At 36.8% G+C, this 18,942-nt stretch overlaps 1 protein-coding gene across 3 annotated transcripts in view; it reads left to right on the plus strand.

The window, feature by feature from the left end:
• The window catches only part of AFTPH (aftiphilin), an 80,155-nt gene that overhangs the window by 24,942 nt on the left and 36,271 nt on the right, over positions 1-18,942 (plus strand). For all 3 annotated transcript variants that reach the window (XR_002772836.1, XM_003787961.3, XM_003787960.3), the window contains exon 2: positions 3,385-5,354. Coding sequence is in view for 2 of the 3 variants with exons in the window: in XM_003787961.3 (XP_003788009.1) it covers positions 3,417-5,354 (1,938 nt within the window). In the remaining variant the exon portion in view is untranslated. The remainder of the gene's footprint in view (positions 1-3,384; positions 5,355-18,942) is intronic.

Below are 18,942 nucleotides of genomic sequence, written 5' to 3' on the forward strand. Positions count from 1 at the left end.
AAAAAAAAAAAAAAAGTTGCAGGTTCAATAAAAATAACTTTTTTCTAAAACAATTTGAGACTATGTTGCCAACCTGATGCCCTATCACCAAGTATTTCAGTGTGTGTTTCCTACTAACCAGGGACATTCTCTTACACAGCTATATTACCATCAAAATCAAGAAGTTAACATAATACATAAATTGCTACTGATTCTTTGTACTCCTTTCAAGTGTCACAGTCATCCCAATAATGACTGTCATAGAAAGAGGATCCACTAGAGATGACCCTTATAGAAAGGAGGTCCATCCAGTAGAGACCAAGGATTGCATTAACCTTTCACATCTCCTTATTCTTCTTCAATTTGAAACAGTTCTTCAGTCTTTAGTTTCATGACCTTGATTTTTTTGAAGATTACAAGCCAATTATTTTGTACACTGTCTCTCAGTTTGACTTTGTCTGAAGATTCCTCATGAGTTCAAGTTATATATTTTTGACAGGAATATTTGAGAGGCGATCTTCTATTCTCATTGTGTCTATCACATGCATGATTTCATTGTTCCCATTATTGATGATATTCCCATTGATCTCTTAATTAAGATGGTGTCAGGCTTCATGATATAAAGTGAGACTTTTTCCCTTTGTAATTAAGTTTCTTGTGAGGAGGTACCTTGAAACTATGCAAATATCCTATTCCTCATCTAGCTGTTCATTTTTATTTACTTATGTATTTATGTATGTGAGGACTCAGCTTATTGTTTTATTCAGGGGATTATAATCCATTATTATCTTTATTTTGGTGCTCAAATTGTTCCTGATTTGACTAGTAGCCCTTTCAGGCTGGCTTTAGTGTCCTTTTGACATGTCCCCATCGTTTGAATGCTTTTAAATTATAGAAAAAGGAATCATGGAATAATGGCTGCATAGTATGCTGTTATAAGGGTGTAATATAATTTGCTTATTATATTTGGAGCATTTTACTTTAGGTTTGTTTTTAAAGGAGTTTGCAGAGTATGGCCAGATTACCTTCTGGAAGGCTTATAACAATTTATATTCCCACAAGCAGTGTGTGGGAGCAAGAGTTCCTTTCTCCACAGTCTGATTAACAATTGCAAAGTGTTTTTATTTATTTTAAAAAAATATTTTTTTTAAGCAAGAGAATCTTATACTCTGTTACCCTGGGTAGGGCTGTGGCATAGCTCACAGCAACACAGCAACCTTAAGTTCATCAGCTCAAGAGATCCTCTTGCCTCAGCCTCCCAAGTAGGTGAAACTACAGGTGCCTGCCACAGTGCCCAGCTAGTTTTTCTGTTTTTTAAGTAGAGATGGCGTCTTGAACTCCTGAGCTCAAGGGATCCACTCACCTCAGCTTTCCAAAGTGCTAGGATTATAGGTGTGAACCACCACGCCTGGCCTAGTGTTTTTATGTGATAGGAACTTCATAGTTAAAGGGAAACTGTTAGAGGTCAAATTACCTTGTACACTAAGCATTAGAAGCCATCATTAGGACATTATTAGATGGGAAGAAAATGGGATTTATTTGTTTCTTTTACTGTTTTTTTCCTTTTTAAATCAGCAGCAGAATAGTATCTTAGAACTAAAGCAATTATTTCCTTCTTTATGGTTCTGATTTCATAAGGAAGAAATTTTTTTTTTTTTTTTTTGTAGAGACAGTCTTACTTTATCGCCCTTGACAGAGTGCCGTGACATCACATAGCTCACAGCAACCTCCAACTCCTGGCCTTAGACACTTCTCTTGTCTTAGCCTCCAGAGTAGCTGGGAATACAGGCACAATGCCTGGCTATCTTTTTTGTGGCAGTTTGGCCCAGGCCAGGTTTTAACCTGCCAGCCTCAGTGTATGAGGCCAGTGCCCTACCCAGGAGCCACAGGTGCCACCCGATAAGGAAGATAATTTAAAATAGATATTTTATAGTGAATTTTTCCCTTTTTTTGTGACTTGCTCATTTCCTTCAGGTAACTGTCAGTGACTGACTCGTCATTGACCTCAAAGATCCTTTTCAAAATTTTGAAGCTATTCTTCACTAATCTGCTACATGAATAAACTCTGAGAAAGTTACTCACCAGCAGGCTTCATTTTCCTCATCTCTAAATTAAATTATGTGGTTTCTAAGGTACCCTTAACTAAAACTGGAAGATCTTAAGAAATTTTATTCTGAGAATTGGAAGAAAGTGACTTTTTTAGCTTGCAAAACTGTTTGGATTTTATAGTAAATGCTTTCCCCATGTATCTTAACTTGGCAACTGTGAGTTGTAGAAGTATCTATTTCATTATTTATAGTCTGGTTTTATTCTAGGACTTTAGTTGCTAGTCCCTTTGTTTTAAATGTTAAATCTAACTTGTGGCACTTTTGACTTTAGCACAGAGGAATAGAATAACCCAGGCAGCTTCTATTTAGGATTTAGGGAAGGGTTACACATTAAGGCATAACACAAGAACACAGCAGTTCTTTGTATTGACAGAGCAGTTGTTATCTAAATTGTAATGATGATTAATCAATACACGTGGTAAAGTTTTATAAAGCTACACACACACCACTAATGAAATCCAAACAAGGTCTGTACCTGACTTAATAATATTGTACTGATGTTAGTTTCCTACTTTGATTATAAACTATAGTTCTTTACTATATTGCCAGTGGAGGAAGCTGAGTGGAGTAGACGAGATCTCTTCTATTTTTTGCAACTTCTTTTGAGTCTTAAACAATTTCAAAGTTAAATGTTATTAAAAATTAACCTGGATCAAAAGGTACAAGTGAATCTCTTTAAAAGCAGAGTATGAATGTCTTAATAACTAAGAAAATGACATGAAGGCTACGTTAACCAGTTTGATGAGAGTATTTCTAGTTGTATATGAAAACACCACACTGTATCCCGTGATTGCGTTAATGTGCACAGTTATGATTTAATACATAAAAAAAAATTAACCTGGGTCAGAAATAAGCATTTGAAAGTAAAGTGAAGAAAATATTTTTAGCAATTATTAGAAATAAAATTTTCTTGTCTTTTACTAATAAAAAAAACTCATATAAATCCATAATACAAGCACTGAGTCCTCAATGAATGTGAAAGAGAATTTAACAGAACAAGCAAGTGCCCTAGAGAGAAGTTATAGGTGTACTTTTGTAAGTACATATTAAATTTTTAGAATCTCCAAATTCATGAATATTCTACCAGTAGCCTTGGTACCATATACTAGAAAAGAGAATTTTTTCCATTATATTAAGGCTTCGTAAAGTAATGTCACTTAAAAGAAAAATAGTTTAAAGGATATGAAACAGTAGTGTAAATTTTCATTGTTTTAAAGTAGCTTTGAGAGAATTCTGAAAGATCTTGTTCTGTATGATCTTTCCCTTTCAAAAAAAATAATCTGTCCTTTTTTTACAGGTGTAAATTAATGATTTGGAAGCAGCTGAACAATGGAGCCAGACATCATTCGAATGTACTCTTCATCCCCACCACCACTAGACAATGGAGCAGAGGATGATGATGATGATGAATTTGGGGAATTCGGTGGGTTTTCAGAAGTTAGCCCTTCTGGTGTAGGATTTGTTGATTTTGATACACCAGATTATACTCGTCCCAAGGAAGAGTTTGTTCCTTCAAACCATTTTATGCCAATTCATGATTTCTCAGAAAATGTAGATAGCCTTACAAGCTTTAAGTCCATTAAAAATGGTAACGATAAGGACATCACTACTGAACTTTCTACTCCTGTGAAAGGGCAGTCTGATGCTTTACTTTCTAACACCAGCAAAGAAATAATTTCATCCAAAACTTTAGATACTTCCATTGATGTCATGGAAAATCTAGGAAATTTAAATAAAGTAGTGGAGCAGAGACAGAATATTGGAACACCTGAAAGTTTCTCTCCAGGAGATTTTAGAACTGATATGAATGTTGTTCATCAAAACAAGCGGTTAGAGAGCTGCAATGGTGAAAAGCCTCCTTGTCTGGAGATTCTAACAAATGGGTTTGCAGTGTTGGAAACTGTAAATCCTCAGGGAACAGATGATCTGGACAATGTAGCTGATTCAAAGGGACAGAAGCCTCTTAGCACTCATCGTACTGAGTATCATTTAGACTCTGTACCTAGCCCCGCTGAGGAATTTGCAGATTTTGCCACATTTTCCAAAAAGGAAAGGATACAACTAGAAGAGATGGGACATGCAGTTTTAAATGATAGAGAAGCACTAACCATTCAGGAAAATAATAAAATTAACAGAGTCAATGAACTGAATTCTGTAAAAGAATTGTCTTTGGGTAGAAGCTTTGACAATAAAGGAGACACTGATGGAAAGGATCAAGTTTGTGTTTCAGAAATCAGCATCATGACTAACAGAGGTCTTACTGTTGAAAAACAAGGCCTTTCAACACTGCAACAGGATGAATTTTTAAATTCAAGTGTTCAGTCAAAGGCCAGGAGTTTGATAGACTCAGCTGATAATTCAGAAGCCATTAAGAGAGAACAATATAAAACTGAAGAAAAACTTGATTTATTTACTTCTAAATGTGCTGACCTATGCATGGATTCTATTAAAACTTCTGATGCTGATGATGAAGTTGGTTCTTCCAAAGAAGAAAGTATAAAGTTTACTAATTTCCAAAGCTCAAACATTGGTCCCACAGAAGAAAATGTTTTGGATGATTCTGTACATGTAAAAAATGGAGACAGTAGTAATGACTTTGTAACTTGCAGTGATACCAATGAGGATGATTTTGGTGACTTTGGTACAGCCAGTGGCACAACTCCACCTTTGGTTGCTGGTACTCAAGATTCAGTGAGTGATGCCACTTTTGAAGAGTCCTCAGAGCACTTTCCACATTTTAGTGAACCAGGTCCAGGTAATGACTTTGGAGAATTTGGGGATACAAATGCTGTTTCCTGCCAAGAGGAAGTGACATTTACCGAGTCAGAACTAAAACAGACTTTTGATAGTTTATCAGAGGGATGTCAGTTGGCAAGAAAGTCTAGTGGAATAGGTGGTGACCCTGTTTCAAAACTGAAAAATGGGCAAGAAGGTGAGTTTGGAGATTTTGATTCTGTGCCAAATATTCAGGACGATAATAATGCTTTTCAAGACTCAGATGATTTTGCAGACTTCAGTTCAGCTGGTCCTAGCCAAGCTGTAGATTGGCATGCTTTTGAAGATGAACAAAAAGATAGTTGTCCTTGGGCTGCTTTTGGGGACCAGCAGGCTACTGAATCTTATCATCGAAAGGAAGCCTGGCAGTCACATAGGACAGATGAAAATACTGATACTCCAGGAACCTCCAAAACACACAGTGTCCCTTTAGCAACTTCCAAAGGAGCAGTTGCTAGTGGCCGTTTACAGGAATCTACCACTTCAATTCAGGTATTTGCTAATTTTCTCTATTATGTGTTATATATTAATTGCTGTGGAGGCTTCTGATTCCACTTTTCAAAAAATATTTTTTCACCTGGGTACCTTTTCATCTCATTATGACAATAAATCTTCCCTGATTTATAGATTAGTTACATTTTTCCATAACCCTTTGGGAAACTACAAGTAGTCGTTTATTAAAGCTTAGGAAGATTTTCTTTATCTCAATGAATTTAATATTTATAGAAATTCATCAACTTGGATGTTTGGTGACTATAAGTAGCACTTTTGTAAAACATTATTTATTAGCTAATTAACTATTCCAATAAATTCTTCAGCTTTTACAGTGATTTTAAAAGAAGGTTAAGCTGAGATTTAGAAGATTTCTAAGCTCCAGGGAGGCAGGGGAGGAAATCTGTTAATTTTGTCCATCAAAGACTTGAGAAATTGGCTGGGTGTGGTAGCTCATGCCTATAATCCTAGCACTCTGTGAGGATGAGTCAGGTGGATTGCCTTAGCCCAGAAGTTTGAGACCAGCCTAAGCTAGAGTGAGACCCTGTCTCTAAAAATAGCCGGGCATTGTGGTGGGCACCTGTAGTCCCAGCTACTAGGGAGGCAAAGGCAAGAGGATCTCTTGAGCCCAAGAATTTGAGGTTGTTGTGAGCTATGACTCCACAGCACTCTACTGAGGGCCACAAAGTAAGACTCTGTCTCAAAAAAAGAGCCCCCCTCTCTGCTAAAAATAGAAAAACTAGCCAGTTGTGGTGGGCACCTATAGTTCCAGCTACTTCGGAGGCTGAGGAAAAGGATCGCTTGAGCCCAAGAGACCGAGGTTGCTGTGAGCAATGATAACACCAGGACACTCTACCTAGGGCAAAAGAGTAATACTCTGTCTCCAAAAAAAAAAATCTTGGAAATTGAAATACAGTTTTGATTGCTGAAGAGAATAAGCAGAATTTGAAACCTCATCCTGTGGTGAAAGCTATACTGAATGGAGAAATAGAAAAAGAACAGGGAAAAAAGCAGATTTGGACCTCATAATTTAACAACTACTAAAAGACCTGCAATGAAGGTATGAGATTTTAGGTTTAGACCTAAAGGTCTAATTAAGGTTTAGACCTAAGGCAAGAAAGGCCTGCTGTCTTCGTATTTATTTTCTTATAATTCTTGCAAATTTACACATATGTTTAGTTCTCTTAGGGAATAGGGGTATCAGGCAAACTATTTTTGCTCCTTAGTTCTTATAATTCATATTCTTTCAGAGAAGATTCATTAAAATTTATTTTGACCCAGAGTAGCCTCTACAGTATAGCTGGCTTAATAGCCAGGTTGTTCCCCAGGCCAGAGTTGTACACTATGCTAGATTTCACTTTTATTCAACTCTAGGGCTGTAGGAAAAGGCAATCCCCTGAAACCCACTGCTTTATACTAATAATTGATTTATGTAACACCTGGTTCACAGACTTATATTAAAAATACCATGAATAAAATCAGACTCTACAGACTTCATTTCTCTAGTTATCTTTTGCTAAGAGAACCACTTTCTTTTCTTTTCTTTTCTTTTTTTGAGACAAGAGCCTCAAGCTGTCCCCCTGGGTAGAGTGCTTTGGCATCACAGCTCACAGCAACCTCCAACTCTTGGGCTCAAGCGAGTCTTCTGCCTCAGCCTCCCAAGTATCTGGGACCACAGGCGCCCACCACAATGCCCGGCAATTTTTTGGTTATAGCCATCATTGTTGTTGGGCGGGCCCGGACTGGATTTGAACCTGCCACCTTAAGTGTATGTGGCTAGTGCCTTAGCCACTTGAGCCACAGGCGCTGAGCCACAAAAACCATTTTCAATTGAAAATATTTTCAGTCTTTGTTAACTGAAATGATTACCTATCATTGCTTTGATACATTAAGATATTAGAGAAATTATGCTATTTTCATTTGCTGTGCATAGTTAATCACTTTTCAGTTAGCTTTGGGTATCTGAGTAGTTTAATTTGCTAATTAAGTTAACATGGTTTGGCTAATAACATGGTATGTTATTTCTATTGAGTGATTTATTATTGAAGCGGAAACTTGCAATTTTAAACAAGAAGTGAACTAATTATAATGCTAAATGAGGATTGTTGGTTTTAACCTAATGGTCCCTTTCTCTATTAAGTTTTATCTCACTAGAGTATAGGGTGACACCAGTACTGGATGGTCTTTAATTTGTAACCATAGAACTTTTAACATCATAAGATAATGAATTTTTATTAAGTATGACCACTCAGGTAGGAATTTCTTACATCATAGTAGTTGAGGTTATTTATAATTTAACAACTGGATGTAAGAGGTAATAAAATACATGGTTTTGACCCAGCCTTATAAAAGTTACATAATTTTGGATATAAAAAGAAAGTAATAGCCACTTCAAAGAACTTTTGTAAAGATGAAGTAAAAATCTTAAAATGAATGGAAAAAATCAATCTGCTGAAAAATAAGAATTTTGTAGTTATGATTCTAGTTTTGTAAAACTAAAACTGAAACTTTATAAATGTGGCAGTATGCATTAAGATTTCTTGGCTTGGCGCCCATAGCACAGTGGTTATGGCGCCAGCCACATAGACCAAAGCTGGCAGGTTCAAACCCGGCCTAAGCCAGCCAAACAACGACAACTGCAACAACAGCAACAACAACAAAATAGCTGGGCATTGTGGCAGGCACCTGTAATCCCAGTTACTTGAGAGACTGAGACAAGAGAAATTGCTTAAGCCCAAGAGTTTGAGGTTGCTGTGAGCTATGATGCCACAGCACTCTACCAAGGGCAACAGCTGGAGACTCTGTCTCAAAAAAAAAAAAAAAAAAGACTTCTGAGATTTGTTCGACTCAGGTGGCAAACTGTAATTTTTGCTGAATGGGTTATGTAAAAATGAGCAGAATTTGGAGGTGGATGTTGGGAGAAGTTTGGGAACAAAATTGAGGTAGGGAAATGGGTAAGGCCTGCTGAATAAATGACTCTATCAGAAGTGGCTAAAGATTGAACATTGACTTTCATTCTTAATCCCATTATTCCTAAAGTCTTGTGACCTGTGCTTGCAGGTGGAATAGTACATTAATGTAGCCCTTTTGGAAAGGATTAGATTTATTAATGCTTTTCTTAAAATGTTTCTTCTAGTTGCTGCAATGTTTGGAACAGCACAAAATTCCTTACATATTAATAACAGCAAACATTAAGTTTTTAATGATAAAACTTGAATTGATTTATTCCTTTTGAATCTTACCTGGATGCAACTAGTATCCTTAACAGAGTGCCATCAAGTGATTTTGTCCAAATTGTGCTCTGACAGACTTATGTGAGTCTTAGAATTCAGAACTGAGTTAATTCAATTGAATAAACACACAGGACAATTTGTTTTGTGAAGTCAGACAAATGAGTAGTTGTCATTTCAGACTTCTTCCACTTATTACTATATTTGGTGTATAAATATCTTAAAATTTTAATAAATGTATTTTCCTTGGGTTTATTGCCATAATTTGTTACTTAGGGAAAAGTCAGCTTATAAGAAATTTTTCAAACTTATACAATATTCTTAGTCAAATTAATTCTCAATTGCGGGTCCCCCAAACCTCAGCAGGCTTAAGCTTTGATTTAAAAGCTACATATGAACATTATTGAGAAATAGATTTTGTCCTTCAGTGAGTAATTTTTTCTGAGAACCTAGAGTTTAGTATGTTTCGTTGTCTTGTTTACATTCTTATAAATTACAGAGAGAATGGTACCTCCATTGTACAAATGGGGAAAAGGTCAAAACTGTTCTTTGCTTTTTGGGATAAGAATTAAAACAGGCTTTGGCACCTATAGCTCAGTTGGTTAAGGCACCGGCCACATACTCTGGGGCTGGAGGGTTTGAACCCAACCTGGGCCTGTAAACAACAACTAGAAAAAAAACTAGCAGGGTGTTGCTGCAGACACCTGTAGTCTCAGCTGTTTGGGAGGCTGAGGCAAGAGAATTGTTTAAGCCCAAGAGTTTGAGGTTGCTGTGAGCTATCATGCCATGTCACTCTACCAAGGGCAACATAGTGAAACTGTGTCTCAAACCATTCCTTTTTTCAAAAGACAATTATGTATATTTGTTTTAGTAATTCTCTATTTTCTTAACCTTTTAATGTTTCAGAAAGGAATACTGATTGAAAAGGCTAGAATGTTTTTTTCTTAGATACATGGTAAAAGAGATAATGAATGTCATAAACATTGTGTTTAACCCTGAGCCTTTTTTTTTATTGAGACAAGAGTCTCACTATGTCGCCTCAGTAGAGTACCGTGGCATCACAGTTCACAGCAACCTCCAGCTCTTGTAACCCTGAGCTTTTATAAAATTTTAAATATTGTTCTACATGTTATTTGAGAATTTAGGAAATTAGTAAGAAATCTGTTTATATTTATTGGCTATAGAAAAGGAAACTAAGTATTTTTTTCATACTAGCCATCTAATTGATGACACTACTGGGAAAATATTAACTGAAGATTTCTTTTGAGAGCTTTGAAAATTGAGAGTATCACAAAAAGGAAATGAGAATCACTAATCCTTTGACTTGTGTTATGTTGAGATAGTTACTAATGTTTTCATCAGAAAGTTAGCATTCTCAGGGGCAGTGTGTGTGGCTCAAAGGAGTAAAGGCACCAGCCCCATATGCCGGAGGTGGTGGGTTCAAACCCAGCCCCAGCCAAAAACTGCAAAAATATATATATGTATATACATAAATAAAAAACTTTAAAAAAAAGAAAAGAAGAAGAAAGTCAACATTCTCAAAGTGAATATAACCAGTCCTGTCTTTTCATCTTCATTTATTTAATCATCTGTCCACAATTTGTGCAGATTTCTCCTTCTGTGGGTGAACATTTGATCTTATACCTGAAAAAAAAAAGAAGTAAACAACAAAATAAGGGAATTAAGATTTAGGATTCTGGTATTATAGATCTTTGCTTACTTTAACTATTTAGATAGAATTTTTTTCTTGCTATTTTTCTCTCAAAAAATCTGACATTTAATTCTGAAATAGAAATACTTTATTTAGGGCTCAGCGCCTGTGGCTCAAGTGGCTAACGTGCCAGCCACATACACCTAAGGTGGCAGATTTGAATCCAGCCCAAGCCTGCCAAACAACAATGATGGCTGCAACCAAAAAGTAGCCGGGTGTTGTGGTGGGCGCCTGTAGTCCTAGCTACTTGGGAGGCTGAGGCAGGAGGCTCACGTGAGCCAGGAGTTGGAGGTTGCTATGAGTTATGCCATAGCACTCTACCCAGGGGGACAGCTTGAGGCTCTTGTCTCAAAAAAAAAAAAAGAAAGAAAGAAAGAAATACTTTATTTAGGACAGGCGTGGTGGCTCACACCTATAATCCTAGCACTCTGGGAGGCCAGTTGGGTGGATTGCCTGAGCTGTCAAGTTCAAGACCAGCCTGAGCAAGAGCAAGACCCCTTCTTTAAAAATAGCCAGGTGTTGTGGCGGGAGCCTTTAGTCCCAGCTACTTGGGAGGCTGAGGCAAGAGAATTGCTTAAGCCCAAGAGTTTGAGGTTGCTGTGAGCTGTGACACTACAGCACTCTACTGAGGATGACAAAGTAAGACTCTGTCTCAAAAAAAAAAAAAAAAAGAAGTAGTTTATTAAATTCATCCAGAAACTGCAAAAGGGACAGATAATCATCTTTGTAGAGCATAGTGAATATAGCAACTGATTGTTCTTTTTATATAGCTTGAAATTAGAGATTAAGTATACAATTGTAGTTTGTACTTGATATCCTACTTAATATTTAATGATGGTGAGGTATAAGATATCATCTTAAGTGGAAGATTAAATTACTCAGTGGATTTTATGTTTCTTTTGAACTTCCACTTACGTGCAAAATCTAATGCTATCCATATTAAAACCATTGATATTAATCAACTTCTGTCTGTAAGCAAGAAAGGAATGCTAACTGGAAATACATTAAAGGAATTTTAAGGGTTACCTTAAATACAAGTAACAGGAAGTCCTCACTTGATGGTCCTGGACAGGATCTTGGAAACTACAACTTTAAGCAAAACAACAAAACAAAACTAATTTTACCATAGGCTAATTTATATAAATAAGAGTTAAATATGACAACATATTTCTGTCACAGAAATTATCACCAAACTTCTAAATAAAGACACAAGGAGGAAAATAGAGGCTTGAAAATAATTTTTTTTTAAAAACACACAAAACACTTATAATATTAAGCATTGAAATAAATGTAAGCCGTACATACATTTAAGAAAGATAAATAAAAATAAAATAATTACACAATTTTTGGTGTTCAGTGAATGACAGCAGTTGTGGTAGTGAGTTAGATGAAGGAGTAATGTTTGCAAAGTAAAAAGTGTAAGAAGCACTTCCTATACCTCTACGCAGTTCAAAAACAATCACAACTCTGGCAGGCTCACTGTGTGCTTCCCTAACACATCGTTTGTTTCATGCATTGTCTGATTATCATAGACTTTACAAAGTTTTATTTTATAATAATTTGTATTCATTCATCCCTTCTGCAAACCACTTAATCCAGTTCAAGATTACAAGTGGCCAGCTCCTATCCCAGCAGCTCAGGGTGCAATGCAGAACCAGCCCTAGATAAGATGCTATCTCATAGGAGGACACACTCACACACGCAGGGACAACTTAGACACACCAGTTAACCTAATGTGTACATCTTTAGGATGTGGGAGGAAACTGAAGTTACCTAAAGAAAACCTATCCAGACATGGGGAGAATATGCCATCTCCACACAGTGACCCTTGCCAGGGACTGTTTTTCCTTCCATCAACATTACAACAAAACAATGTTTTTACAAGGATCTGCTGTACTTTAAAGGGGATACGTATTTGGTATAACTACTGGAGTCTAGAATCCTAGGTGTTAGTTACTAGAAAGGTGAACAAGACTTACATTACACTTAATCTTTTTATACCCCAATGTAATCAGTTATAAAATAGAGGTATGTTAGTTAGGGTTCTTCAGAGAAACAAAACCAATGGGCTGTGTATGTGGAGAAAGAAAAACAAATTTATTAGAGGCTGAAAAGTACCAAAATGTACAGTCAACAAGCTGGAAACCTAAGGCAGCTGATGGCATAGTTCCAGTGTAAGTCCAAAGGCTTGAGAACCAGGAGGGCCTACGGTGTAAGTTCCAGTCTGAAAGCTAGCAGCCTTGAGACCCAGGCAGAACTGTTTTTCAGTTGAAGTCCAAAAGCAGGAAGAAACTAATGTCCCAACTCAAAGTCAAGTCAGGCAGTTTCCCTCTTAACCTCTTCTATTTAAGTCTTTAGTTGATTGGATAAGGCCCACTTGTATTAGAGAGGCGCTTTAGTCAGTCTACCAATTCAAATGTTAATCTCATCCAGAAACACTCCACAAACAGAATAATGTTTGACTGAATGTGGGTACCCCATGGCCCTATCAAGTTGACCCATAAAATTAACCATCACAAGAGGGAACAGTATCTGTCACATAGAGCTTTCAAGATTTTTGGAAGACTTGTAACCTATTTGTGACTAAGAGATTCCAGTTGGGAATCTCTGCATTAGATAATATGGCTTGTTTGCACAAATGGATAAAATAAAATGGCTATTTATGTACCCCAGGACTGTATTCCTCTACCCTGAGATACAACGATGTGGCAGAACTGAGAATGAGTAGCAGTTGTGAATTCATATGTTATGCCTTGCCCCCATTGATGAATTAAACATTTTTGCTTTCCCAGAAATCTAACTTGCTTAGAAAAATAAAAACAATTATAAAGGTCAGGCATGGTTTAATCCTAGCACTCTGGGAGGCCAAGGCAGGAGGATCACTTCCAGGAGGCTGGAAATACAAGACTAGCCTGAGCAAAAACAAGACCCTATCTACAAGAAATAGAAAAATTAGCCAGGTGTGATAAATACACCTATAGTCCTAGCTACTTGGGAGGCTAAGGCAGGCAGATCCCTTGAGCTGGAGTTTGAGGTTGTAATGAGCCTGTGGTGAGGCCATTTCACTCCAGCCTGGGCAAGAGAACAAAAGTCTATCTCAAAAAACAATAGTAATTATAGAGACTTTCAAGGTAATTAAGGAGCCTGGTAGAAAAATAAATATGAGAAATTAGAAAATTGGGAAAATAGACAAAAGCTATAAAAGCCCATGTACCTTTGGAGATATGGCATAGCCATGGATGCATTATGACTTTCATGAGTACTTTCCCCATAAAAGATGCTTGAAAGTCTTAGTATAAAAATGAACATATTATCATTACATATTAAAACATTTTCATTGACCCCTTAAGGTATTATGGCCTCAGGCCCTGGCCTGCTGTGTAAGTCAGCCCTGGATATACAGTATAGTGATTAAAAACAAGGTCATAGGTTCAGCGCCTGTAGCTCAAGCAGCTAAGGCACCAGCCACATACACCGGAGCTGGCAGGTTCAAATCCAGCCCACCAAACAACAATGACAACTATAACCAAAAAAAAAAAAAAATAGCCAGGCATTGTGGCAGGTGCCTATAATTCCAGCTACTTGGGAGGCTGAGGCAAGAGGATCGCTTAAACCCAAGAGTTTGAGGTTATTGTGAGCTGTGACACCACAGCACTCTACCCAGGGCAACAGCTTGAGACTCTGTCTCCAAAAAAACAAGGTCATACTTCTAGATTAGATCCAGGTTATCTAATATCATTAGATAGAATGAAATGGTGCTTGTGAAGGTGGTTAGCACATTGCTTTGCACATAGAAAATGTACAGTAAATGTCAGCTGTTACTGAATAATCTCAGAAACAAACTTCTTGAAAAATGGTCTTCCCTAGTGTAGAAAGTAATATTGCCAACTGTATTTTTTGGTTAATGGTGAAAAGTAACAGAAAGGCAAATCAGAATTTATGTCGGAGTACCTCTAGTTTGAGCTCTTAGCAGTATACTCATCTGTCAAGCTATTTTGAGAGCAAAAGCCCCTACTTTGGGCTAGTTACCATTCTCAGAATAGCTTTGATAGGTTGGAGCTCTTCTGAACACAAGTGCACTTCTGTCCAAATAGCAGATCTCCTTTAGTTCATAACATTGAACACTAATAGAGAAAATTAAAAAGGAGTCTGGCACCTGCCTTGAACAGCATTTGATTTTCAACTCAACATTTATCAGAGCCCCAGTTCTTAAAATGTTTAATGGCCAGATATGCTGCTGTTTGCCAGGCTTAGAATTTGGCACATATATGAATAGAAGGATATGAGCAAGCCACCAGTTTCCTTACTCCATATTCAAGGATGAACTGAATACTATTTTTCCTTTTTGTACTTCAGGGCTGAAAATGTTTAAAGTTTCAGTAATTGGCATAAATGCTGTTTTATTTAGTTGGTATTATAGCCTCAGATAAATATTTTAGTATGCTAAATGTTTGTGTATTTGTTTCACTCATATTCATTTAGAATGTGGCACTCTTTTTTTTTTTTTTTTTTTTTTTTGAGACAGAGCCTCAAGCTGTCCCCCTGGGTAGAGTGCCGTGGCATTACAGCTCACAGCAACCTCCAACTCCTGGGCTCAAGCGAGTCTCCTGCCTCAGCCTCCCAAGTAGCTGGGATCACAGGCGCCCGCCACAACGCCCGGCCATTTTTTGGTTGCAGCCGTCATTGTTGTTTGGCGGGTCCGGGCTGGGGATTCGAACCCTCCACCTTAGGTGTACGTGGCTGGCGCCTTAGCCGGTTGAGCTATAGGCGCCGAGCCAGAATGTGGCACTCTTAAGTAGGAATTTACAACTTTGTTAAAAACTGTGAATTCTAGTATTAGATGAAATTGTTTGTTTTTTTTCAAATATAGTCATCAACTCAGGAATTAACAGATGAATCTCTTATCTAATAGATAGAAACGTTTAAAGACCACAAAAAGTGGGTAAAACCAGGATGTGGTGAAAAGAATGGTGGCTTTGGAATAAGACTTTGGATCAGATCCTTGCTGTACATCATACCAGCAGTAAGACTGCGGTTAATTATGTTAATCACACTGAGCTTTAATTTCTTCCTCTGTAATACAGAGGCAATACTACTTACATTGTAGAGTTTCTTTTAGAAGATTCATAGAGTAACACATGTAGATCATCGAGCATAGTACAGTATATGAAATGAAAGGCATTCAGCTGGTATATGTTATGTAACTATGCCTAACTGTACAGAAGTTTTTACATGGCTTACAATAACATGTACTGTCATGAGTAGGAAGTACTTATGAAATTTTTTTAATACTACAGTAACCATTAATTTAGTTAGCATTCATGTACTATGTGTAGAACCTAGATACTAGAGATCAAGAATAAAACATAGTCCCTGCCCGCAAAGCTCTGTAATTTTTAGAAATTAAACTTAGAACTTTTAATGACAAGATAGTAATGAGCACCTATGTTGAAGCTATACTTTCTGAGTAAGAATTCAGCGTCCCCACTTTTCATGTCACCATGGGCAAGTGCTCCCTTTTTCTCAACCAGGAAATGGGGATAATATTGTTATCTCTCATGTAGTTTTTATGAGACAAACAAAATGAAAATGCTCATCACCCCAAATCATCAGAGAAACGTAAACCAGAATCACCTTGCAATATCATCTAACCCCAGTAAGAATAGCCCCTTTGCTAAGTCCCAAAGCTGGAGATGCTGGCGTGGGTGTGAAGAGAAGGGAACACTTACACTGTTGGTGGAATTGCAAACGAATATACCCCTTTTGGAAAGAAGTACGGCAAATCTTCAAAGAGCTAAAAGTAGACTTTCCATTTAATTCCACAGTTTCATTAATAGGTGTCTACCCAGAAGGAAAAAAAATCATGTTTTATAAAAGAATTTGTACTAGAATGTTTATAACAGCTCAATACACAATCACAAAGATGTGGAAACAAACCAAGTGACCATCAATCCACGAATGGATTAATAAACTGCTGAATACATATACCATATTCATTAATGGAATTATTGAATTCCATATACTTTAATTGGAAAAGTACATTCCATATACTTTAATTATTCCATATTAAGAAACTGCTGAATACGTATACCATTATTCAGTAAAGGAATAATATTCAGCCATAATTTTTTACATTTTTTATATTTACCTGGATGGCGCTGAAGAACATTCTCTTTAATGCAGTATCTGAAGAATGGAAAAACAAGCACCCCATGTACTCAATACTGAGTTAAAACTAGTAGATGAACAACTACAGGCCCATATGAGAGAAAAACACAATTAAATTCAAGAATAGGGTGGGGGAGGGGCTCAGTAAGCTCCCACCTAATGGGTACAATGTAGGGGGATATGGCATACCTCTTGGATGAAGGACTGAACTACAACTGGGACATTAACTAAAAAATGCAAACAATGTAACCTAATCATATACCCTTCTATTAAACAAATTTTAAAAAAATAGAAATTTTTTTCTAAAAGTTACAACTCAGATGGATTCTATTGTAGAAACTTATACTTAATAGCAAAAAAATTTTAAAAAATTAATGATAGTTTATTAAGCAATGTACAGGAAAGCATGGCAGATACAATTTGCCCTGAAAAAAAGGGAGATATTTCTAAAATCAGTTTGTCTCACTAGACTATGACTAGGTGAACTGAAGAAGTAAGAAAATCTGTCGAAAAAAGTTTGAGAGAGTAAAGCTGCTAATTTAAAATTTTATGGTTTGGTGATAGATGATACCACTAATGCTACACATACGGCTCAACTTGCCTTTTTATTGAAGACGAATATAATGTCACTGAAGAAATGGCTTCTTTAGTGCCATCAAAAGATACAGCTAACTCAAATTTATGGCTCGGTGCTTGTATTTCAGTGGTAAGGGTGCTGGCCACATGCACTGGGGCTGGTGGGTTCAAACCTGGCCAGGGCCTGCTAAACAACAATGACAACAATAACAAAAAAAAAAGCCAGGCGTTGTGGCAGGTGCCTTTAGTCCCAGCTGCTGGGAGGTTGAGGCAAGAGAATAGCTTAAGCCCAAGAGTTTGAGGTTGCTGTGAGCTGTGATGCCACAGCACTCTACCAAGTGTGACATAGTAAGACTCTGTCTCAAAAAATAAAGAAATTTATATGAAGCAGTAAAAAACATGCTAAAGCAATTTTCTTTATCTGTTGTCAACATGTCTGGCATAGTTACTTATGGTGCCATGGCAATGGCAGGTAAAAGAGAGGGACTTGTAAAATAAATGGAAGATCAGCTTGATGCCTATAGCTCAAGTGGCTAAGGCACCAGCCACATATACCAGAGTTGGCAGGTTCAAATCCAGCTCGGGCCTGCGAAACAACAATGACAACTGCAAACAAAAATTAGCCAGTCATTGTGGCAGGCTCCTGTAGTCCTAGCTACTTTGGAGGCTGAGACAAGAGGATTGCTTAAGCCCAGGAGTTGGAGGTTGCTGTGAGCTGTCATGCCACAGCACTCTACCCAAGGCAACAGCTTGAGGCTCTCTCTCAAAATAAAATAAATAAAATAAAAAATAAAAGTAAAATAAATGGAAGATGATGCAATTGCTGCCCCAAACTCAAGGTTTAAGAAAGTGTTATTATGTAGTACATCAAGTACATTCATGTGCAAAACCTTTAAAAATGTGTAACATCATGCAAATCGTCATCAAGACTGTGATTTTCATAAGGACCAAGGGACTTGATGCTGACTATGACATCATTTACTTTTCACAAGTAAGATGGCTAAGTTGAATCCAAATGTTGAAAAGATTTTATGATTTGCAACATGTTATAAAGTCGGTTATGGTATCAAAAAATAAATTTATGCCAGAACTTGATGATGAAAACTGGCTTACAGATCTAGCATTTTTAGTGGATTTAACTGCTCATTTAAATGAGTTAAACATGAATCTTCAAGGTGAAAACCAACTTATCAATACAATGTTTCAGACCATAACAGTGTTCCAAATGTAACTGAAATTATGGCAAGCTCAAATTAAGGCAAACAGTCTTATGCATTATTTCAACATGTTGGCTAAACAAAGTCCTATGAATGGTGAAAATATGCAGGCTTGCTTTTTTGATTTGATTCAAGAATTTGGAGACAGATTTCAGGATTTCTGGGAAAATAATATTTTGGTGCATTTGTGACTCCATTTTTATTCGACATAAATATATAACCTGCCAATTTTCAAATGGAATCATAGAGCTGCAGTCTGACATTTAATTTAAAGAAAAAATTGATCATGTTTCTTTACTGAACTTGTATAGGCCTTATCTTCCCAGAGACAAACCTTCCTTGCTCTCCCAGTCACGCCTTATTTGTGTCATTGCTTTTTGGCAGCACTTACATTAGCAAGCAACTGTTTCCAAGAGTGAAGCACATTAAGAGTAAAATTAGAACCAAAATATCTGATAAACACCTTGAGAACTCACTGAAATTGCAACTATTTCCATCAAATCAGATGTTGATGCATTAATTCCTCAAATACAATGTCAAATATCCCACTAATTTTATGTTACCCACTTTTCTTTTACTTTTATAATAAAAAAATATCAAAGAAACAAAAATAAAAACAGGCAAAACTAATTCAATACCTCATGCTATGCCATATCATAAACTCCGTATTGACTTGATATTAACAT

The sequence above is a fragment of the Otolemur garnettii genome, unplaced genomic scaffold (genome assembly GCF_000181295.1).
Source record: "Otolemur garnettii isolate 467f Iridium unplaced genomic scaffold, OtoGar3 scaffold00024, whole genome shotgun sequence".
Lineage (NCBI taxonomy): Eukaryota > Metazoa > Chordata > Mammalia > Primates > Galagidae > Otolemur > Otolemur garnettii.